At 33.1% G+C, this 22019-nt stretch overlaps 2 protein-coding genes and 1 long non-coding RNA gene across 5 annotated transcripts; all 3 read left to right on the forward strand.

The window, feature by feature from the left end:
• The first annotated feature begins 3613 nt into the window (after nucleotides 1–3613).
• LOC110823130 (RNA-binding protein 1-like) lies at nucleotides 3614–10669 on the forward strand. Of its 3 annotated transcripts, XM_022053441.2 has the most exons (7): nucleotides 3619–3908; nucleotides 5432–5553; nucleotides 5630–5861; nucleotides 5948–6009; nucleotides 6134–6215; nucleotides 7885–8005; nucleotides 8128–8449. In XM_022053441.2, the coding sequence occupies exons 1-6, from the start codon at nucleotides 3815–3817 to the stop codon at nucleotides 7986–7988; spliced, it is 696 nt and encodes a 231-aa protein (XP_021909133.1). In that variant the 5' UTR covers nucleotides 3619–3814; the 3' UTR covers nucleotides 7989–8005; nucleotides 8128–8449. The 3 variants fall into 3 exon arrangements, with proteins under 3 accessions (XP_021909132.1, XP_021909134.1, XP_021909133.1); XM_022053440.2 differs by lacking the exons at nucleotides 7885–8005; nucleotides 8128–8449 and adding an exon at nucleotides 10289–10669 and having other exon boundaries at nucleotides 3614–3908; XM_022053442.2 differs by lacking the exons at nucleotides 7885–8005; nucleotides 8128–8449 and adding an exon at nucleotides 10331–10669 and having other exon boundaries at nucleotides 3615–3908.
• A 657-nt stretch (nucleotides 10670–11326) lies between these two features.
• OPT6 (oligopeptide transporter 1) lies at nucleotides 11327–14478 on the forward strand. The gene is made up of 6 exons (XM_022053896.2): nucleotides 11327–12049; nucleotides 12174–12271; nucleotides 12362–12931; nucleotides 13013–13271; nucleotides 13355–13537; nucleotides 13640–14478. The coding sequence occupies exons 1-6, from the start codon at nucleotides 11573–11575 to the stop codon at nucleotides 14252–14254; spliced, it is 2202 nt and encodes a 733-aa protein (XP_021909588.1). The 5' UTR covers nucleotides 11327–11572; the 3' UTR covers nucleotides 14255–14478.
• Nucleotides 14479–18545: 4067 nt separating this feature from the next.
• LOC110823503 (uncharacterized) lies at nucleotides 18546–21311 on the forward strand. The gene is made up of 2 exons (XR_002541416.2): nucleotides 18546–19150; nucleotides 20983–21311. It is a non-coding gene; the product is annotated as an uncharacterized LOC110823503 (long non-coding RNA).
• Nucleotides 21312–22019: the final 708 nt, after the last annotated feature.

Raw genomic sequence — 22019 nt, forward strand, 5'->3', positions numbered from 1 at the left:
TGGCTCCGTCCCGCGTGGTCTCCCGCGTCAGCTTCCTTGCCACGCGGCATGTTCTGGTTGGCCGGGGGCTGCTGACGTGGCACAATTTTTTTAAATTGTATTTTCACCCCTAGTTTCTGATTTTCTTTTCAAAAACACTCCTATAATTCAAATTTTCACATTTTTTTTCCAAAATCAATTTCAAATAAATTCAAAAAATAATTTTACCCTATTTTATCATTATTATTATTTTTATTTTTATTAAATTAAATTAAAACTTTATAAATTAAATATTAAAAAATTAAACTAAAATTTTAATATAAATTAAAATTAATAAAAAATAAAAAATAAAAAAATTTGGGTCTTACAGATAATTACTAAATATATAATTTTTTTAGTAAATTGTAATTATTTAAATTAAATTAATTTTTAAAAACATCGCAAAATATTCATTTGGTCCGAATACATCATGATTTGTTAATATCGTAGCAATTTAGTTATTATAATATTATTAACGCACTAATAAATTAAATATTAAACCCAATTGATTTAAACATCACGGACCAATATTAATTTAATACATTATAATATACCTACAATATCATTAATACAATATTTATTCCATAATATTAATTCAATACATTATAATATACCTACAATATCATTAATACAATATTTATTCCATCCGTTCGTTGTGACTCGTTGATATTATAATAATTTAGTTATCGCAATTTTACTAACACAGTTTTAATTAAATATTAAATTATAATATACCCACAAATTATAGAATAATATATTATTTATTGTAAATGCAATACAAATTTTAATAGAATAATATGTTAATTATATAATTAATAAAAAAAATAACACGTCATCCGTAATATTTACGAAATTACTGTCACATAACAATAGTTTGTGTTTGGTTAACTTAATTTTGTTTAATTTATATGGTGAGAATATAAATAATAAATGTTTAATAAAAAAATATTTTAAATACATCAATAAATTAATATACGAAAAGATTTAACGAACATTATAAGTTAATTTTAATTTTTTATTATAATATAATTATTAATATTTTTATTTATTTAAAAAAGTCTAATTTTTTGTAATTTTGCAGTAAAAATTAAAAATAGTTATGTTGTATTTGAATATTTTTAAAAATTAATAACAATATTAATTTATTTGATCGAATTATTTTCTGAGTTTTTTTTTTAAAGTAAAATATAATAAATTATTTTATTTTTTTATGTTAAAAAATAGAAAGAAAATGAGCATTTAAAATAAAAAATATATATTTATTTTAATTTTAAATGCGTTACGACGACTCTACTTGCATACAATACATGATATATACTATTTTATAAATTTTCTCATAATAATGTAATTCGTTATATAATAATTGTTTAAATATAATCATTTTGTGTTTAAAGTTTCTCTATTATATGTCTATTGATATTGTAGATCACAATTACATAATTCTCATTTCAGATTAGTCTACTTTCTACTAACTATATAAATATTTCGGTTCACTGCTCACGTTTCCCATTCATTCTCCTCTATATGCTAATCTCAGAGGAATGCAGCTTTGATATAGTTTTTTGTACTACGTCATCTGTAAATGATAGATAATGAGCATACACAAGCTCAGTAAAATAAATTCGAATTATAAACATGGCATGAAAACCCAATTAAACGCCTACATTAGTGCCCTACTTCCTATATTCTTACTTCCATTATCCTCTTCGTTTCCCCTACCTGTCGTTTCCCCTACCTGCACTCTTCTCCCCTTACGTGTTTACCACCAATACAACCACCACTCTCTTTGAAAGAAGACTGTCAACTCTTACCACGTAAGGTCACCACTATAAGCCACAACAACAGTACCAAAAGTACTTGTTCACTCGACCATAAATCAGCCACACATCCACACCATTACTCTCTAAGTAACCCTCAACCATTGCTAAATATCGACGATCCAACTCACCTCTATTCCTGCCAAGAATCAACCATAAACTGGCCACCTACTCACACCGTTACCCTTCAGTTAATCCTCATCCATCACTAATGTCGGTGATCCAACCTATTCCCATTCTCGCCCACCATCAACCTTAACCCGACCACACACTCACACCGTTACCTTTATAGTAATCCCCAGTCATCACTAATATCGGCGATCTAACTTATCCCCATTTTCGCCAATAATTGATCCCAAACTGGCCACACACTCATACCGTTACCCTTCAGGTAAACCCCCAAACATCTCCAATATTGGTGATTCCCCATATTCCATTATTAACAACCATCAACAGCCTACATCGGCATTCCCACATTTGAAAAGTACCAAGACTACATTCATACAATTTTTACAATCACAATAAGTCATCATATATGCATGCATATTCAACAAATACGCATAATATTTCATATAGGCATACATATTCAATCAGTATATAAAGTAGTTCATTGTCACATCCACACACATGTACAATCAATAGAGTCCATACAATTTTTACATATTCATTATACTTGTCATGTAATATACACACACATACACTGTTATTGATTGTTTCCATCACTCCCTCCCCTCACTTCACACAACTACTTCCCCCTTATTTAATAACATACACACTGTTCATACGTCCATACCACACTTCCTGTTTTCCTCTTACCCTCCCATGTATCTCTCTCTCTCTTTCATCTCTCCTAACCGTCCCTCTCAGGACACTCCAACCACCACATTCCATATTCCATACTATATTCCTAGCCTAACTTCAACAACTCTGGTTTCCTCCTCTCTCTTTAGTGACTGTCAAGCACTATCCTATATGTATTCATACACTTACTTGCTGAAATTCTACATTTATGAATTTATTTCTCTTTGGTGATAGTAGGGTGTATATACACATACCGCAATATACATATATACACCTTTTCGGTCTCATTTCCACTAATTCCTCCCATTCGAGTTCCTCACCATTTCACCTACCATCCTTCATCCTCTCAATTTGATTCTTACCGACTCTCCTAAGATTCCACAGTTCCCTAACCTCTCTGTTGGCTCTCTCACAATCTTTTAGGGTTCATTATACAAAACTCATCACAATATAAGATTTAATTACAAATTGCCATTTTTAGTGTTTAAGATTCAAATTTATAATATCTCTTGCCTCCATTGTCCTCACCACAACAATAACTCACTCGATCACCTTAATCGTCTCATTATTTTTCAGCTCTCTCTCTATTCCTCAACCGAGTGCCTCTTCTCCTCTCTTCTCCCTTTCTTTTTTTTTTCCCCTCTTTTCCTTCATTTTCTCATCCTATTTAGATAACTCATCATAACTGTCCATTCACATCCCTTAATCTGAAACGTCCCCTATCACTCTCTCCCTCCTCCTCTACATTTTTATTTATTTATTTTATAAACTCAGTTATTACAATAATTTTAAATTATTAAAATAAAAAAATCACACAAAATTATAATAATTTATAATAAAGGTATTTTAATAAGAATATAAAAGACAAATTAAATAAAAAATATTTATAAATATCAATTTAAGGTTATTGAAAATTAATTTGCAATTAAGCCAATAAAAAACAGTGGAGAAAAAACAAAAACGAATTCTCAGACAAATAAAAAAAGAAAAGAACAGAGAAAATAGGAAATAAAGCTTAGCAAGTACCAAAACCTTCTGCGCATTTCTTCGACTCTCTCAATAAGGGGAGAAGAATCCCGATTGCTGTTTTCTGTATCCACCGGGCTTTTTCAGTTTCTGGGGAAAGAACCTAGAGTCTATTGTCTCTTTCACCTGCTCCTCGCGCTTCTCTATCTTAGATGGCGGATGCTTATTGGAGATACGGAGACTCAAGGCAAGCACCACCGTCATCGATCCCGTCTCTCGTCGGGAAACGACCTCGCTCTGATTATGGTAAACCTCGCTGATCGATTTTTAAGTTTTATCATTCAATTAGGAATTTTGCTACTACTCGATTGGCTCTGGTCAGAATTAGGGTTTTTATTATCCTAGTCTTTTAGCATCCGTTTTATTCCATTTCGTCTGTCGATGTTTAGTTTACCTAAGCAAGAAAACGGAACTCCATTTATTGTTAACTATTCTATCACAGCATTCATGGGTTTTCTTTCAGTTTCAAAGTTAGACCTGGACTTGCTTGGTTGAATTGTATGAAGACTAAACAGTCAACTGATGGCATGGGAGTTCTGTTTGTCAGCTGTTCGTTTTGATGTTTGTGGGACAAATTTATCGGTTTTTGTCAGGCATGTGGTTGAACTCACAGGATAATTGTTACTGAGCTGGTCTTAGAAATTTCAAACAATTGTGGCCTTTGCCATAATCCTCGAGTGTTCTGGTTCACATCTAATTATTTGGCATGAGTATGCGAGTATCTCTGGTTTTGGTGTCAAATTATAAGAGGACACGAGTTTCTGTACATTTTGAAGGCATTGATTGGTCAATGGATCCAGAGCAGGGTCTCAGTGAACTTGTGGTTACTTGTTTGGCATTCTTGAAAAATCTATCCCTGATTAATTGATTTTGGTTTAAGAACTAGCAAATTGCCTGTTTAATTATAGGCCATCCATTGACTGATTTTGGCTGTATGATAATCTCTATAACTGTTGCTATTTCTGTGAGGGAAACATTCAGCTTTGTGTAATTCTTGGTTCAAGTCCTGAATCCAGGCTTATTTTGGTTGAACAATTGTCTAATAAGAGTTGGCAGTTTCATGGGTGTGATGGACTAGTAGCATCTGATGAGTGCTGCTGTCTGTTAAGAAATTGATGCTTCTGTTTATGGGCTTTATGGTTTTCATTTCATTGGTTAATGTGGAAGGTAGTTACTGCATGTACTAATTGGATTACCTGTGGTCTCACGTTTAAAATTAGAGTTACTACAAGCCGTTAGGCTTCTAAACCTATGGTGGATTTTTAAAACTTGGACTATGGATTCCATGACCTGCCTTTTTTCTTTCCTGTCCAAGTTTGTAACCATTATTCAGAAGTTCCGTGATCATTTGCAAAGTAGTTCCTGATTTGGGTTTTATGTTCTATGTGCATCAAAGAGTAAGTGATCAGGTCAGAATATCATCATATAAGCTTCTATTGGAATGACTGAGTTTGACGTGGTATTCCTTTGCCTGGGAATGGTATATACACCCGTTAGCATTTCTGTGGACTTGATGACCGCTTTGATAATTCCTTTTTCCCACCACACTTTTTACGTCTTTGATTTACAATCATCCTGGTAATCATAGAAAGCTTTGGAGATGGATCTTCAAGGAACAATAATCCGGCTGAATAACTCAATATTGTACAGCAGTTTATTTCCTCTTGCTAATGTTTCATTTTTCCTGTACATTATTTTTGATAGTTGTTTCTTCTTCTTCTTCTTTTCCTTAATTGCTGTTTTCACTGAACACGTGCTTTGTTTTGTAGATCTCCCTGGTGGTCATGAGCCCTCAAGCTATTTTTCTCGTGAAGATGACCGACTGGCTCTCCGTGGAATGAGAGATACTGATTCCATTGGAGCATCCTATGACCGTTACCTGCGAAGTTCGGTATGAATCCTCAATTCCTTGGCCATTTTATCTATGGCTATATGATTAGAGCTAATGTGATCAAATCATGTTCCAGCAAATTTCATCATATGGTGGGGGGCAGTCTGCTAGATCCATTGCTGGAGGATTATCTAGTCGTGCTGTCGATGATCCGCGATTGGCAGGTCTTGGGGGTGTGGACCCAGTAGTAAAAGACAGGTCTTTGGGGCTTGGCAGTGGAAGGTCAGAGGTTGCCCTTCCTCCTGATGCATCAAGTACCTTGTTTGTGGAGGGTTTACCTTCTGATTGTACACGACGGGAAGTAGCTCGTATCCTTTCATTAATTAGCGTATGTTATGCTTGCAATGCCTGGTATTCTTCCTTTTTCTGTTGTGATTTTAACTGGAGCTTAAAGATATTTTCCGTCCTTTTGTTGGCTACAAAGAAGTGAGACTCGTTAGCAAGGAATCCAGACATGTAAGTTCATACCTCTTCTGCTTCATGTACTGTCCCCATCTTTTCCTCTGTTCACAGCCAACTTTTAGTTTTCAATATAAAGGTATGTAAATTAGATATTTTTGTGGGCTAATGTGATCTGCAGGCTGGTGGGGATCCACTGATACTTTGTTTTGTTGATTTTGTTAGTCCTGCCCATGCAGCTACTGCCATGGATGCTTTACAAGGTGAGATTGATATGCATATAAATTTCTACTTCTAGTATGTAGAATATTAAGCATAAAAAATAATCATAAAGAAATTCTTTATTCTTTTGACTAACTTCGTTGTATTAGGCTAACTTGTGTCATTAATGTGGAACATGCATTGGTAACTGTGTGCATTTGAGTATAATAAAAGCAAAGGAGTGAGGAGGGATCAGAAGCGAGAGACTCATGACTGAGTGTTTGATTAGAGCAGGTGGGTTGACAAGTTAAAATCTTATTAGCACACTAAGGTCTAGGAGTAAATTTTTTTTTAAAGATACTTTATCTCCCAATCGTCAGTGATTAATTGCTGTAGACATGGTGTATTTCTCTATCGAAACAAATAGCGAAAACAATGAAGTCCTCAGATGTTAATCCTCTGGTCCATTGGCCTACTGTGCTGCCGTTATACACCGAGGATAAAATAGATGTTCCTGTGGAAAAAGAATGTTTGTCATTATCTCAGACCTCAGTGATCTTCTACAGTTTTGGTTGAGTTATTCTTATTATTGGTGGAAGTACAAAAAATTCAAAACCCGGAAGAAATTCAAATAAATTTGGTTAGCCTTATTCCTCAGCCTAAAATGCTGGGTGGGACGACATATGGTGTAGTAGTAAGTGTTAGATTGTAGATTTTATCAATAAAATTAAGTGAAAGATAAGTTTCGGAAGTTAGAAGTATTAGTTTTCTAAATGTATCTAATTCTAAGAAAAATTCTCAAGTATATTATAGATTTGGCATTGAAGGAGATAAACTAGGTCGATGAATCTCATATGTTCTACTCTGCGCTATTGAATGTTTCATGGGGATGATTATTGTTGTCATTGTTGGTACTGTGTTCTTCATGTTATCACTTCTGTGTCTGTATATTCTACCTCAATCTAGATGGACTCATAACTCTAGTTATCTTCATCATGCTAAGGAGGCGTACTTGATTCATTATCTTAATCTATTTATCTTTATTGATGCAATCATATCTCAACTGTTTATTTCTCGCTCCATTCCCTGATCGTATTGAAGTAAACCTACTGGCCAAAGCTTGAACAGTTGGTTTAGAAGCACATAAGTCTACTGCCTAACAAGGCTAGAGTGACCTCAGGTCCGTAGTAATGTGTACGGGCTATTATAAAAAAAAAAAAACTCTGAGGCTCATCAAAGGTCAAGGGACGAGACTTGCCTCTCTTATATGGGTTTCTTTGAAGAAGCAGCCTAGTTTTTTCTCCCTTTTCTGTTTCTGTGTCTGCTCTATCTTTGCTGTCCATTTGATAGTAATAATACATTTCTGTTAGTCAAACTATCCAAGGACAGGAGAAGCAAGGTTCTAAGGCAAAGAAGACTCAGATATTCCCCCACCCCTCCTCTCCTTTATGATATGCATTTGGTGCAAACAAAATGGCTGGTTAGTCAAACTTATTGTTGAAAGGTGCAAGCGTGTTTTATGTTCTTTCTGGCTTCCCAATTGCAGTATAAAGTGCTAGGCCTAGTACGCAAACTAGATTTTTTTGGAAACAATTAACGTTTTGAAGGTGAATTTTAGGTTGATGCAAATGAGTTAATGATCCACGACTTAACTTCTGTCCACTGACACCTTAATTACTCGTTCAAAGCGTCGTCAGCTATGCAGCGTAAATAGTAAACTAAATTTTGCAGGTTATAGATTCGATGAGCATGACCGAGACTCGATTAAGTTAAGGTTGCAATTCGCTCGCTATCCTGGTGCGAGGTCAGGTGCTGGGTATCGTGGCAAACGTTGAACTATGCAGTTTTGCAGGTGATTGATGATTTATTTTATCCGCGACCTTTTATTATAAATCGCCAATAGGTGTTCTTTCAGAAACTTCATTATGAGACGCTGAATCACAAGCTAAATACTGGAACGACACTTATCTGTAGGATTTGCGCGAGTCAGGAAGTCTATGATAATGAGCAATGGTACAGCAACGCGATGATCTCATGAATTTGAAAGACTCCGAGTTCCATAGGATGATAATTACTGCGTGTTTTCTGTAGTTCTGGGTCGATTGCTAGACATTTAAGTGTGTGCTTTATTAGAATGTGAAGGATTATATTTGCTTTCAATTGCTTCAGACTGACATCGATTTGAATCCATTTCAGTAGTTTTGCTATCTTAATTTATAAGCCGTTCTTTTATTGTCTTGAGTTCTGGGATCTGGAATCAATGTTGTAAAACGTTTATAAATAGGGATTTTAACTACTTCATGCGGGTCTATTTCCTTGTATTTAAGAGATAACAGCAACATTTTTGGTTCTTCCCTGCTCATACCCATGCCAAGAGGTAATCAGGGTAGAGAAATAGGAGGTTCATTGCCGGTAACCAACCACCTGATCTGCCTGGTAAGATTTATGTTTCATCTTGGGGTGAATCTCCCCATTTTGCAGTTGAGACTCTAAAGAGTTATAAATGTCCTTACCCTTAGTGGCGTTGTCAGATCTAGTTGACTGTTTTCTTTCTTGACTTGGTACCCTACAGTACCTCAATTCTGCCCTTGTGCTTGTTAATGAGAAAACCTGTAACTGCCAATCAGAGGTTATCTGACCTGGACAATGCCCTTTTCTTGTGTTTGCAAATGATGAAATGTCTATGCGGTATTGCCAATCAGAGGTTAATCCGTCTGGACTCTACTCTGACCTGTTGATCGTTTAGTGGCACTTTGGTGGCTTTTAAGAGAGTAGTCTTTTGTATGAACTAGTTGACCACTGGCTTCAGGAGATATATTGGGGACATGATATATTCTTGTGAGGGTAGTTGATAAAAGCTTGGAGTTCATACATTTTACTCTAAAAGATTACTCTGTTGAGCAGCAGGTGGTGATCTAGGTGATCGATGGTCACTTATGGGATTTAGTAGTTATGTGCATTCTTTGGACAAAAAATTGTTTGAAGTCTAGATTGGGTTTAGCACCTCTGTCCGATTGTTTTGGTGCGTTCGAATAAAGGGTTTAGCTAAATATGGCTCAAATCAAGTATTCTATAAACTTCATAAAAAGTAGATATACTTGTGAGCCATATTGTTGTCAGAGCCAGCCGAATTAAAATGTTATTGCTGACCTTAATGGGTGTGGCCTTGTGAGAAATTTTTGCGTGCGTTCCCTGACTATGTCAATGTTATTGGGTCACTTGCCGATAACATCAAAGAGATCCAATTACATACCGAGTGGGGTTCCGGCTTCTTTCCAGTATTACATAACGAGGGTGTCCCAGCTGATTTCTAGTCGAGGAGCATGTAAACAATTGTGGTTTCATTGTTGTAGCCGGGGTAAGATGATATCATCCTGGTGTTTGAAGTGTTGAGGGCTTCTCTTTTCGGTAGACTTCCTCTCTGCTTTTGAGTTTTGCATGGTCCAATTTTTGATGCTTCATAACGTTAGTTGTTTCTTAAGCTCCACTGTTGCCAGAACTTAAAAACTAGAAAAGCATGCATAGCGGCTGATAAAATTTGACACTGACTTATTTTTTTAAGACATAAGAGGATAAAATAAATTGGTCCAACTTGTTAGACACAGAAAATTGAACGGGATTCCATGGTTGGTCAGATTGTGTAAATCTGGTAAAAAATCACAAAATTCTCGCCGACCCTTTTGACTAGGAAAAATTGTTTAAGTGGATAAATCTGTTTTTCATGTTTCCGGTTATTAATTTTGACCCTTTCAACGTACATATACATGGATATGTAAATATACGTACCATCAAATGTATGAAATATATAATATAGTGTTTTATCATATCATAACAGACTCAAGTTTAATATGTACATTAGTTAGTGTCAGATTTGAACAAGCAGATCTAATTTAGATTGACCCATTTGTAAATGGAAAATGTGTGTCTTCAGATATTTATGATATGTTTTGTCTTTTGTGTGTTACGGACTCGTTTTATTTGTTTATAGGAATATTGAAATTTTATTAAAATTAATTCATTAGAAATTCTTATTAAACTTAATATCTTTAATTATCTTGTAATATTTTTGTTTTTTATTTTTATTTTTATTTTTAATCCAAAGTATTTGATAACTAAAAACAATTTATAATTATAGTTCCTCAAAATTGTACATCTATTTCTATGACACGGCGATTAGTACTTCCCACTATCGTCAAAATTGAGTGTGCAAATCAGCACGAAGAAGATTGGAGGTGGGCAGCAATTATTTTGAAGAAGAAGAAGAAGAAAAAAAAAAAATAAAAAATCAAAGATTAGATTATGAGTTATGATTAGACATTAGACTTTGTTGGTATCTTGACTTCCATTGGCAGACAATTGGGTGGTGGTTGGTTCTCGAACCTTTGAATTCAATTATAGAAATAAACACACTAGTAGAATAGTCTGTTTTTTTTTCAACTGTTTTGAGACTGTATCCTTTGTATAATGATTGTATCATTTTATTATTTTTAATGTATAAGTTAAGTTTAATGATTAATTTGTTAATAGTATTTAATTGAGATATTATATATGATAATCATGTTTAAGAGTTAATTACTTTTATTTAAAACGAATTCAACGATTGATTATGGGAAAGAGTAAAAACTTGATTGTAACAGATTTTAAAATATAAAAGTAAAATTATTTATTTATTTAAAATTTCAAAATATAACGCAAAAGTGTTAAAGTTCCCGACTCTTGTGTTTCGGACTTGGTACGAGTGTCGTGTGAAATATTTTCGTCGATGTTCACGTGGTTGTCATGCCTAAAAATGGATAGTGTATGTAATTTTTCTGTTACATAACTACGCGAGAAAATATAATTTAGAAAAGTTTAAATTGAATATGTTAAATTAATTTTATCTTATTAATGTCATTTAAAAAAAAAATTTAAAGGGAGTTTTAAAATTGAATAAACTAACATAATTATTGAGAAGATGAATTAATAAAATTACAATATTAAGAAACTCACTAACTAACCCGATTATTCTCCTCCAACAATGAAATTTTATTTTTTGCCCGTTAAAAAGATTTGATTTTTCCAGTGGTTAAGCACAATTAATATTGTAAGCTTTAATGTATTTCCACACGTGTATACATATATATATATATTTTTTTTGACTTCATACGTGTGTGTAAATATATATATATATGACCTATCAAGAAAATATTTCTTTCTTCGTTATATAGGAAATCTTTTGACATTGTTATACTCTGACTCAAACTCTTGCTACTCTTCTCCATCGACAAATCCGCCATTTTCTATTCTTTCTCGGTCCCCATTATACTCCTACCAGAATTGTGACTCGTACAACACCTACGCCACCCCATTTAATCTTCAACCCTACTGTACTCTGCAGACCTTCTCGCGCGTTCCACTTTCTCGACGTCTAACACCAAACATGACTACCGAACACGGCTCCGATAAAGCTCCAGACATGGAGGTTGTGGAGGAATGCACAGTGAAGGAGGTCGACTTAACGGTGCCGAAAACAGATGATCCGTCGTTACCGGTACTGACATTCAGAATGTGGGTTCTTGGTCTGATCTGCTGCGTGATTCTCTCGTTTGTGAACCAGTTTTTCTGGTACAGGACGAATCCGCTGATGATTTCGTCGGTGGCCGCTCAGATTGCGGTTGTTCCGATTGGTCATCTGATGGCTCGGACTCTGCCGACGAGGCAGGTGTTTGAGGGGACTAGGTTCGCTTTCTCGATGAACCCTGGTCCGTTTAATATTAAAGAACACGTCTTGATCACGATCTTTGCTAATGCCGGAGCTGGTACGGTTTATGCCACGCATATATTGAGTGCCGTTAAGCTTTTGTATCACCGGAATCTCAGTCTTTTTCCGGCCTTTCTTGTTATGATTACTACCCAGGTTAGATTTAATATTACACACACATATACGTATATATGTATACATATAATATGAAGTTTAAAGTTTTAAGTACTTGAAGTTGAAGAGGACTAATCGTGGCCTTTTCTTGATTGATATATAATAGGTTCTTGGCTTTGGTTGGGCTGGTCTCTTTAGGAAATACCTGGTTGAGCCAGGGGAAATGTGGTGGCCTTCCATTCTGATTCAAGTCTCACTCTTCAGGTAATTTTATGGTCTATATAGTTAAATATAATACACAGTTATATATATATATATATATATCTATAACTGAAATATATGTATCAATTACAGGGCTCTTCACGAGAAGGAAAAGAGACCAAAAGGACGGACAACAAGAACCCAGTTCTTTCTCATCGTAATGATAACGAGTTTCGCTTACTACATTCTTCCTGGCTATCTCTTCATGATGCTGTCAACATTCTCCTGGGTGTGTTGGCTTGCGCCCAAGTCAGTTCTGGTTCAGCAACTGGGTTCGGGCCACCAAGCTCTCGGCGTTGGAGCCATTGGTCTTGACTGGGCCACAATCTCGTCTTACCTCGGCAGCCCACTGGCCAGTCCCTGGTTCGCCACCCTCAATATCGCGATAGGGTTCTTTCTGGTGATGTACGTCATGACTCCCATCTGCTACTGGCTTAATATTTACGGTGCCAAGACCTTCCCCCTCTTCTCCAACTCACTCTTCAGATCAGATGGCTCCACATATGATATCTCCTCCATTATCGACTCCAAGTTTCATCTGGACCGAGCGGCTTACTCCAGGATAGGACCTGTCAATATGAGTACTTTTTTTGCTTTTACTTATGGACTTGGCTTTGCTACCCTCCCTGCAACTATTGTTCATGTCTTGCTCTTTCATGGAAGGTGACTATAATCTTCTCTCCCTGCTTATTTAAATGATCATATACATGTATATGTTTTGATATAATTGTATTGCTCGTGTAGGGATTTGCTAACGCAAGCGAAACGAGCCTTTGGAGGGAAGAAGAAGATAGATATACACACAAAACTAATGAAGGCTTACGAGAAAGTTCCATTATGGTGGTTTCTTGTGATTCTTGTGATCAATATAGCTCTTATTATATTTTCCTGCCAGTACTACAATTCTGCACTTCAGTTGCCATGGTGGGGTGTTTTGTTAGCTTGTGCAATTGCCATGTTCTTCACTCTTCCCATTGGAATCATCCAGGCTACCACTAATCAGGTACCGAAAAAGAAAACACACTCTTTCATTCAATTTTCATTTTTTGGTAATTCATTTATTTGATTGTTCGTTTCTTTTTACAGCAACCAGGATTGAACATCATCACTGAATACGTAATTGGGTATCTGTACCCAGAGCGACCTGTTGCTAATATGTGCTTTAAAGTGTATGGATATATCAGCATGACTCAAGCTCTAACCTTCCTTGCTGACTTCAAGCTTGGCCACTACATGAAGATCCCACCAAGAGCCATGTTCATTGCTCAGGTCTCTTACTTTTTCGTTCTTCTCAATTCTCTTCTCCCTCTTTCTTGTCAACCAGAATATTGCCTAATACTAAATCATATATATATATGGGTTGTGTTGCAGGTTGTAGGAACTATTGTATCAGTGATTGTATACACCTTAACAGCCTGGTGGCTAATGGGAGACATTCCAAATCTCTGTGACACCACAAAGCTACCAGCCGGAAGCCAATGGACTTGTCCAATGGACAGAGTTTTCTTCGACGCATCAGTCATCTGGGGTCTCGTTGGACCTCGAAGAATATTTGGGGTTCTGGGCCAATACGCCGGAATCAATTGGTTCTTCTTCGATGGAGCCATAGCTCCTTTCCTCGTCTGGCTAGCACAAAAAGTTTTCCCCCAACAAAAATGGATCTCTCTCATCCACATGCCTGTTATTTTAGGTTCCACCGCCATGATGCCGCCGGCTGCCGCCGTTAACTTCACCAGCTGGATCGTTATTGCTTTCCTTTCTGGGTTTATTGTGTTCCGCTACCGCCAAAAATGGTGGGAACGATATAATTATATTTTCGCCGGAGGACTCGACGCCGGGACGGCCTTCATGACGGTTCTGCTGTTTTTGGGTCTGCAGTCTAGGAATATATCTGTGAACTGGTGGGGAAATAGTGGAGAAGGTTGTCCTTTGGCTTCTTGCCCTACTGCTAAAGGCGTCGTTGTTGATGGCTGCCCTGTTGTCTGATAAAACGCTTCGTTTCGGATTTCGGATACACATTTTTCTTCAACCCTTTTTTCTGTAAAGCAGATTTTTTTTGGGGAGGGAATTCTTTAGGGTATCTATCAATTTTTCTATTAGGGTTTATGATTAGTTGTTGATGTACTCGGTAAACTGTTTATTTACAAATTATCCATTTTCTTTCCAATTTTTTTGCAAGCAAAAGAAAGTAAAACAGAAAATTTATGCAACGCGAAGGATGTATTCATTTCCTTTTCCTCTCATTCATTAATTTTCTCGGCAACCAAACAAACAGATTAAGGAGCGTAAACTGGAAATTTTAAACTCTACGAGTAACTCGATTAACAGCAAAGTGGTTATTGGAAAAGAGTCTGACCTGCAAATTATAACTCTGCAGTTCATTTGATTTGGATGATTTTTCCCCGGAAAAGGACCAATTTCCCGAGAAAATAATACTTCTAGTTCTAATTGGAAGCCATTTATTAATCACAGAGCTGAGAAAGCGAGAGAAAATTTTAGATTCAACAGTTCACTCACTGAGTCTTGAGTCAATGGTGTTATTTTCTCGGTTCTCCGCCTCAGCAATCGTCAGTCATGTATAGTACCTTTCAGATTTCTTCACGTCATTGATGCACAAAACGTCGCCGTTTTGGTACGGCCACTTGTTGGGACAAAACGCGCCGTTTCTTGAGAATCTTCAGACCGTACGGACGTCCGAGAGTGTGTGTGTGTGTGTGTGTATATATATATATATATAATTCTCACGTGCCAGTTTTAAAATTTTTTAAAAATATTTTAAAGATAAAAATTTACTTTTAGTTGAATAAAAAAAATTGATATATAATTTGATTCTCATTCAACGAATAATCTTATCATAGTTTAGGTAAAAATCCTTGTCACAAATATACTATTAATCATATATCTTAATTTAAATACATATAATATTTCTTATAAATTTCTATTTAAAATAATGCTAATATATATATATATATAATAAATGAAATATAATTAAAGTGAGAGTATTTGTAATAGTTATCTATTTATTTTTTTAAAAATATAAAAATAAAATTTAATTTTTTATTGGTCACAAATATATAAGTAAAATTATTTATTTCAAATTTTCATTAATTATAAACTCTAAAACTATATATCATATAAATTTTTTATTACTTATATCTACCATATTTTATTTATCACCTATATATATCTCAGTTTCTTTTACATTTTTATTATAATTTTTTATTAAATACTTTATTTACATAAGGCAAGATCTGTATTAATTTTTTATAAAATATAATTTTTAAAAAAAAAAATTATATCATGCGTGTATGACAAATCTAATTATATAATTTTCTCATAAACCTTATATACATATATAAAATATATGCATGAATATTGTTTTGTTAAAGCTACTAATTAGAAATATATGTATGTATGAATATGTACACATGCTATATGGAATCATAGACATATAGTTTTTTGAATAATAACGAGGAGTGAATTAATAATACTCGAGTTCTTATAATTAATTACTTAGACAACTTCTACTTAATTCAAAAATTATAATTAATTAATTACATTAGAGTTCTTAAAAATTATTATTTTTTAATATTACAATTAATATTTTATGTAACATTTAATAATAAATATTATAAATTTATATTTTAAAAAATTAAATAAATTAATACTATGTGGGTGTTATTAAATATATTTTTAAAAATAAATTAAATTAAATATAACATAAAAAATTATTAAATGAAATACTATAGAGATGGATGGTCTCAATTTTCTACCTTTAAATCCAAAAGTAGAATTAAATTGAAAACGACTTTGATTGACTACTTCCTTAATCTTTGATTTATAAGTACATATTGTATAACTATATATAATGGCTGGTTATTTTTTAATAATAAATTAATTTTAATAATATATAATACCTCGAATATATCTTCGTGTTAAACGAATAAATAAATTAATAAGTTCAATACATACATACATGTATATAAATATATTGTAAAAATAATATATGATTCTTAAAACATTATATACCGATCATCACGTAGCGTACCGTGATAATTTGAAGAAATTGATATCTAGATTCGTCGATGTAAATATCTTGACTCTTCTCTAACGTAAAAATATTTAAAGAATTGTAATACTAAGAAACATACAGGAGTGATATTGATTCGGCTCGTCTCCGGTCCAACTCATTAACTCGAAATTGGTCGTGAAGAGATGAGCCGGATCAATACCACGTCCTGTCTGCTTCCTTAGAACATAGATAAGACTGCAAATGGAGCAACTTACATGAGGTTACGACGTCGTATAAATAGGAAGAAGGAAAAGGCAGGATAGAAAGGCAGTGAATCAGGACAAAGGTAAGGAAATGGCATCCTTATTATTCAAACCATATGGAACATTTTACTTTATTACACTGTACGTATACCTATATATATATATATATGTGTGTGTGTGTGTGTGTGTGTGTATATGTTCAACGTTTAGGAATCCCGACACTAACAATCCTTTTCATAATAAATTATTTAATATTTATAATAATATATATATATATATATATATGTTAATAATATTAAGGAGGATTTTTTCCCAACACGTGAATTTGTACCACCACCATATGTGATCCAAATATATATATTAGTAATATAATTTGGAGGAAGAATCCAAAGTTTTATGGTTATATTATATCCTCTGTATTGTTTAGAATATTCATTATATATATTGGAGGTTGCAATATTTATTTGGTAAAAATTACCCTACTTTATCTTATAATAATTAATGTTGTACTATGATATATATATATATCAAATATGGGTACTATGATTAAATTAATATATTAAATAATTAACTATTTTTTTAAATTCAAAATACATATTTATCAATTAGATAATATATTTAGTAATTATAAGATAACCCAAATAGTTTTTTTAAATAAAGATACATATAAAAATATATTTTGATTAAAATTAAAAATCTATTGTATAAAAAAAAACGTATTAATTATTTAATTAAACAGTTATTAATTACTAATTAATTAGACTAAATTGGTTGGTTTAAAGATCCGTTTCAATTAATTTTTCAATGGCCAATAATATTCAATCAAAAAGTCACTATTAGACACGAGAGCGTTGACCCGGTCTAAAGACTTTCATTTTTCTTTGAAATTCTTTTAACAACATAAATTACACAAAGCACCAATGTATATATAGATGTATCTATATCTCTATATATATGCATATATATATATATATATATATATATATATATATATATATATATTATCCTCATAGCTTTCTTCTTCTAACGCGGTTCAAACACTCCAAAAAAGCATTTAGTAGATATAAGTCATAAAACATTAGGATAAGCTTAATTAATTAATTATAAAAATTAATGAAGAGGTTTATGTTTCAAGATTTAGGAGATAATATAAATTATGTATTTAATTAAAGACCAATTATTTTCTTATAAATTATTTATTTTTATATTATCTTTTCATTTGATAACATAAGAGGGATTATTATAAATTATTTAATATTTTATTTTAAATTAAATATTTTTTTAAATTAATTAAAATACATATATATTTTTTTATTCGGTCATAGAATCTTTATTCTAGGTAAGTTCAAAGGTTCCCAATTTTTTTTATTTTTTATTAAACATAAATGGACTAGCTTTATGAACAAAATTCCTCTTGTCCTAAAAATTCAATTCCACTAAGTAGCTACATGGTGGTACTAATTTAAATGGGATTATGATTTGAATTCGTATGTGTAATTAATAGTATGTTTTCTAACTATAGTAATAAAGTATTTATGCTTATATTTATTCTTTTATTTTATAGAAAATGATTATTTTTTTGGAAAAAAATTAGTGATTGTACTATTTTTATATTAGTTTTTACCCATTAAATAATTTTTTTATATAGTCTATTAAAATATAATAATTACATCAAAACTAAAGTATTCGAAAAAAAAATTAATAATCTTGTAATCTTGAATTCTAAGCTTACTTTATTATAGGTAGTAAAATATGAAAATTGCTATTAAATTATTTTATTTTGTCTAATTTAGATTGAATTTATTATAATTTAATTAATTTAATGTGAAATTAACTTAATAATATTTTTTAACTTAAGTTTATAGGTGAACATTATTATATTCAAGTTAAAAAATTAAATTGGACTATAGTGTAACATCCCGAGTATCAAATTGCGACCCTTGGAGCGGAAATAAAATTTAAATATTTCATAAGGTTTAAAAATAGAATGTAAATTCGGGAATTTAAAAGAAGCCAACGGTCCAGATCTATTCCTGACATCGAACGGTTGTGAAAACCCCTATAAGAGTTTCATTTTCTCAGTCATTTCAGGAAAAAAAGATAAAGAAAAACCCTAACAGAAGGGGGAAGACGACGCAGGAGAGAGAAATGGCGAAGGGGGAGACCGAGAGGGAGCTTGGCACGCGCGAGAAAAGGCAGAATCGTGAGGGAGGGAGGGAGGGATAAGGTGAAAGAACGAAGGGGAGAGACTGGATAAGTCGGAGAGGCATTTTCGTTCGGTGCGGCGAAGCGTTTTTCTTTGCCACGGTACCGATCCGAACTCATATTTATTTTCTATTCATTCGAGATGAGTTTCGGTTAATCTTATCTTATTGAGATGGATTTCACCGTTTGAGCCGAAATCTAAATTAAATTTAGAGTCAGTTGTTGATTTTTGTTCACAAGGGTTGAGGTTCGAGATCGTTTTTAACATGGGGTTCTACATGCGGTTTTCTACCCTATTCTGAGCTCAGGCCTTGATATTTTGGCGCCTTTGTAGGTAAGTGTTCGGTGAAGAAGATATCTCATGCAGTAAGCCGAGTCACTTCATCTGATATCCGAGAAAGAGTAAGAATACTTTTGCACCCAAATCCCCAGATCTGTAGTTTAGTTCGTATTTGAAATCCGATTAAAAATGAACGGTTAATATACGAGTGTAGTTTAATCTATTTCGGTATGGAATATGTGAATTACGCAATTAACGGTAGGGATCCGAAATACCCGAAGAAAACTGTGAAGATAAATTAATCCCTTAAATTCCAGATCTGAAGCAGTGTACATGTTTTAAATTTCGGAAACTTAAGTAATAATTATTCTAAACATTCGTAGAAACTAGGTGTGTATATATAAATCTTTACTGCATACTTTTGTGAATGTATCTATAAATCTGTGTGCATAGATTCATGCATTATGCGTGGGTATATACAATTATATATATATATATATGTATATATGAGATTTGAGGAGCAAACGGGGGTGTATGTAAATATATAGGTACATGTGTATATGTAAATTAGTACGTATATATATATAGAAATTAGGAGCGTGAGTACAAATCTGTGCTGCAGATTTGTGTACATGTATATATAGGTCTGTGTATATATTCTTATACAATCTCTAGGAGTGTATATATATATATATATGTGAATCGGTGTGCAAATGTGTGTAAGTAAATATATATGCATAATATTTACACTTGCATGTATATTGATGGGTAGATGTGTGGAAAATATGGGTGTATGTATAAATCTGCTCTGCAGATTGTGTATATGTATATATAAATCTGTGTGTTTATTTTATGCATTCTGTGCGAATATATACATATATATTTTTCGAGATAAATTTTCTTTTTGGAGATAAGTATATACATAGATATATATATATATATATATGAGAATTGGTGTGCAAATATTGTGTAAGTAAATATATATGTGAGTCCGTATGTATGTGTAGATGTGGGTACGTGTAGAAAAAAGTATATACATAGAGATATATATATATATGAGAATTGGTGTGCAAATATTGTGTAAGTAAATATATATGTGTGTCCGTATGTATGTGTAGATGTGGGTACGTTTTGAAAAATGGGTGTATAGATAAATCTGTGTTGTATGTTTGTATGTATGTGTATGAGCACATGTATGTATATAGAGGTATATAAAATATTTTGAGTGTTATTGGGTGGTAAATGTCGCTGAAAAAGGGGAACAGATTAATTAGTAGAGTTTTAGTTAAAACAAAGTAAGAGGGTTAAACTAGGTGAGGGAATATAAATGTGAATCTAAATAGAATTTGTGTATACGAATAATTTTTAAATATTTATAAATTAATAATGACTTAAAAAAAGTTTTGTTTGTTATTAAAATAAGCAGATAATCGTAGAATAAGAGAAGGTGAAGAAGGATAATGAATAAAAGTTAGAAGTGTTATTTACAAGTACAGGGGTAAATTAGGTGTATATTTAAAAGGGTAATGAGTCGGTATGATGTGTGAAAACGTTTAAATCCGTTGGATCTTATATCGAGGAGGGGAGTGTGTGTGTGTGTGGTCGGGATTCGGTCGATGTGGCTCTGGACCCTATCTCGTGGATATTTGTTTCGCATCCCGTTTTTTGGATGATTTTGTACGTGACTTTCGTGAATTTTGGATCCACGTAGGTAGGGGAAATTCTTGGTGCCTTTCTTGATAGATGTTAACGGCATCATACGATGAAATCTGAAAGTCTAAATGTCGGTTTATGTTAATCACTATATGAATCGTGATTGTGAAAAGTTATTATGCTTACAAGCGTGTTTGTGAAATGTGAATCGGACTGCGATGTAATAAATGAATATTGCATCGTATATCGTACGATATCTTACCTTACTAAAGTTGATTGTATTGAATTGTGATTGTAATAGTCAGGTGTATTGTACCTGTCATGCAAATAAATTTTGCAACCAGGAGCGGAGACAGGGAATGCCTGCAAAAGTGGAAGGGCGAGAACAAAATGGTAGACACTCGGTTGTTTTAAAAGGTAGTAGAGTTTCCACTTGGTTCGTCAATGAGATCTGAATTTTCTATTGCCGGGTAAGAAATGCAGGAGTTAAATCAATGAAGATCTCGTTATGTTGTTGGTACATTTTAAGTTGAATTTTTTAATGGCTTATACAGAGAGTTAGGGTTAGGGTTAGGGTTCTTACAGTACTGAATAAAATTTTCAATCAATTCTACTCCTATTTTTACTTCCGATTGATTAATATTTTTAATTTGAGAAATTAAAGTAATAAAAGTATAAATAATTTACTTGTTTTATATATATATATATATATATATATATATTACGAGTGAAATATTAATAAAATATTAACTGCGTAAATAATGTGTATTTTTTCACATTAAAAATTAAAATACTAATACATAACGTAAATAATATATTTTAAAATTAAAATTTTTGAATAAATTTCGGTATTTTTAAATTGATATCTGGACAGAATCAAATTGTGAAAATATTAGATGCCGCATTTGAACTGCAAGTTATAGGTCTCATGGAATTGTTAAATATTAGATGTCTTTATCATGGACCGTGTTTGACATGACCCAAAATTGAGTGGTAATGTTCTATATATATATATATATATATATACACACATGCCATTAACGCAGCGGCTCGGCCCCAACTGTATGGACCCATTAGCTTTTACAGGCAGGATTCAAAATCTTTTACAGGCCGCAAGGCCTACTGATCCTTATGGGCCAAAAACAATGCGTATCTTTAACGCAGGCCTCAAAGTTATTGGGCCCAGTTTACACTACATTGTGGGCTCTAAGATCGACCAGATTGAACCTTGGTCCTAAAATTGTTGAATGTTGGGCTCAATTTTGTCTAGCCCAGGGGAACCTAATGAGCTTCGTATATGGGCCTAACTATTGGCCTGTGACCCAGGTGTGCGGTTTA

Source organism: Carica papaya, chromosome 9 (assembly GCF_054855325.1).
Source record: "Carica papaya isolate Zhongbai chromosome 9, ASM5485532v1, whole genome shotgun sequence".
In the NCBI taxonomy this organism is placed as follows: Eukaryota; Viridiplantae; Streptophyta; class Magnoliopsida; order Brassicales; family Caricaceae; genus Carica; species Carica papaya.

Excerpts from the sequence above, each read along its gene's own strand:
- OPT6 (XM_022053896.2), top strand. The coding sequence starts at position 11,573 with ATGACTACCGAACACGGCTCCGATAAAGCTCCAGACATGGAGGTTGTG. Across the intron at positions 13,272-13,354 it reads TCCAGGCTACCACTAATCAG|CAACCAGGATTGAACATCAT; the intron begins GTACCGAAAAAG and ends TTCTTTTTACAG. Across the intron at positions 13,538-13,639 it reads GAGCCATGTTCATTGCTCAG|GTTGTAGGAACTATTGTATC; the intron begins GTCTCTTACTTT and ends GTTGTGTTGCAG.
- LOC110823130 (XM_022053440.2), top strand. The coding sequence starts at position 3,815 with ATGGCGGATGCTTATTGGAGATACGGAGACTCAAGGCAAGCACCACCG. Across the intron at positions 5,554-5,629 it reads ACCGTTACCTGCGAAGTTCG|CAAATTTCATCATATGGTGG; the intron begins GTATGAATCCTC and ends ATCATGTTCCAG. Across the intron at positions 6,216-10,288 it reads TGCCATGGATGCTTTACAAG|TTCCTCAAAATTGTACATCT; the intron begins GTGAGATTGATA and ends TTATAATTATAG.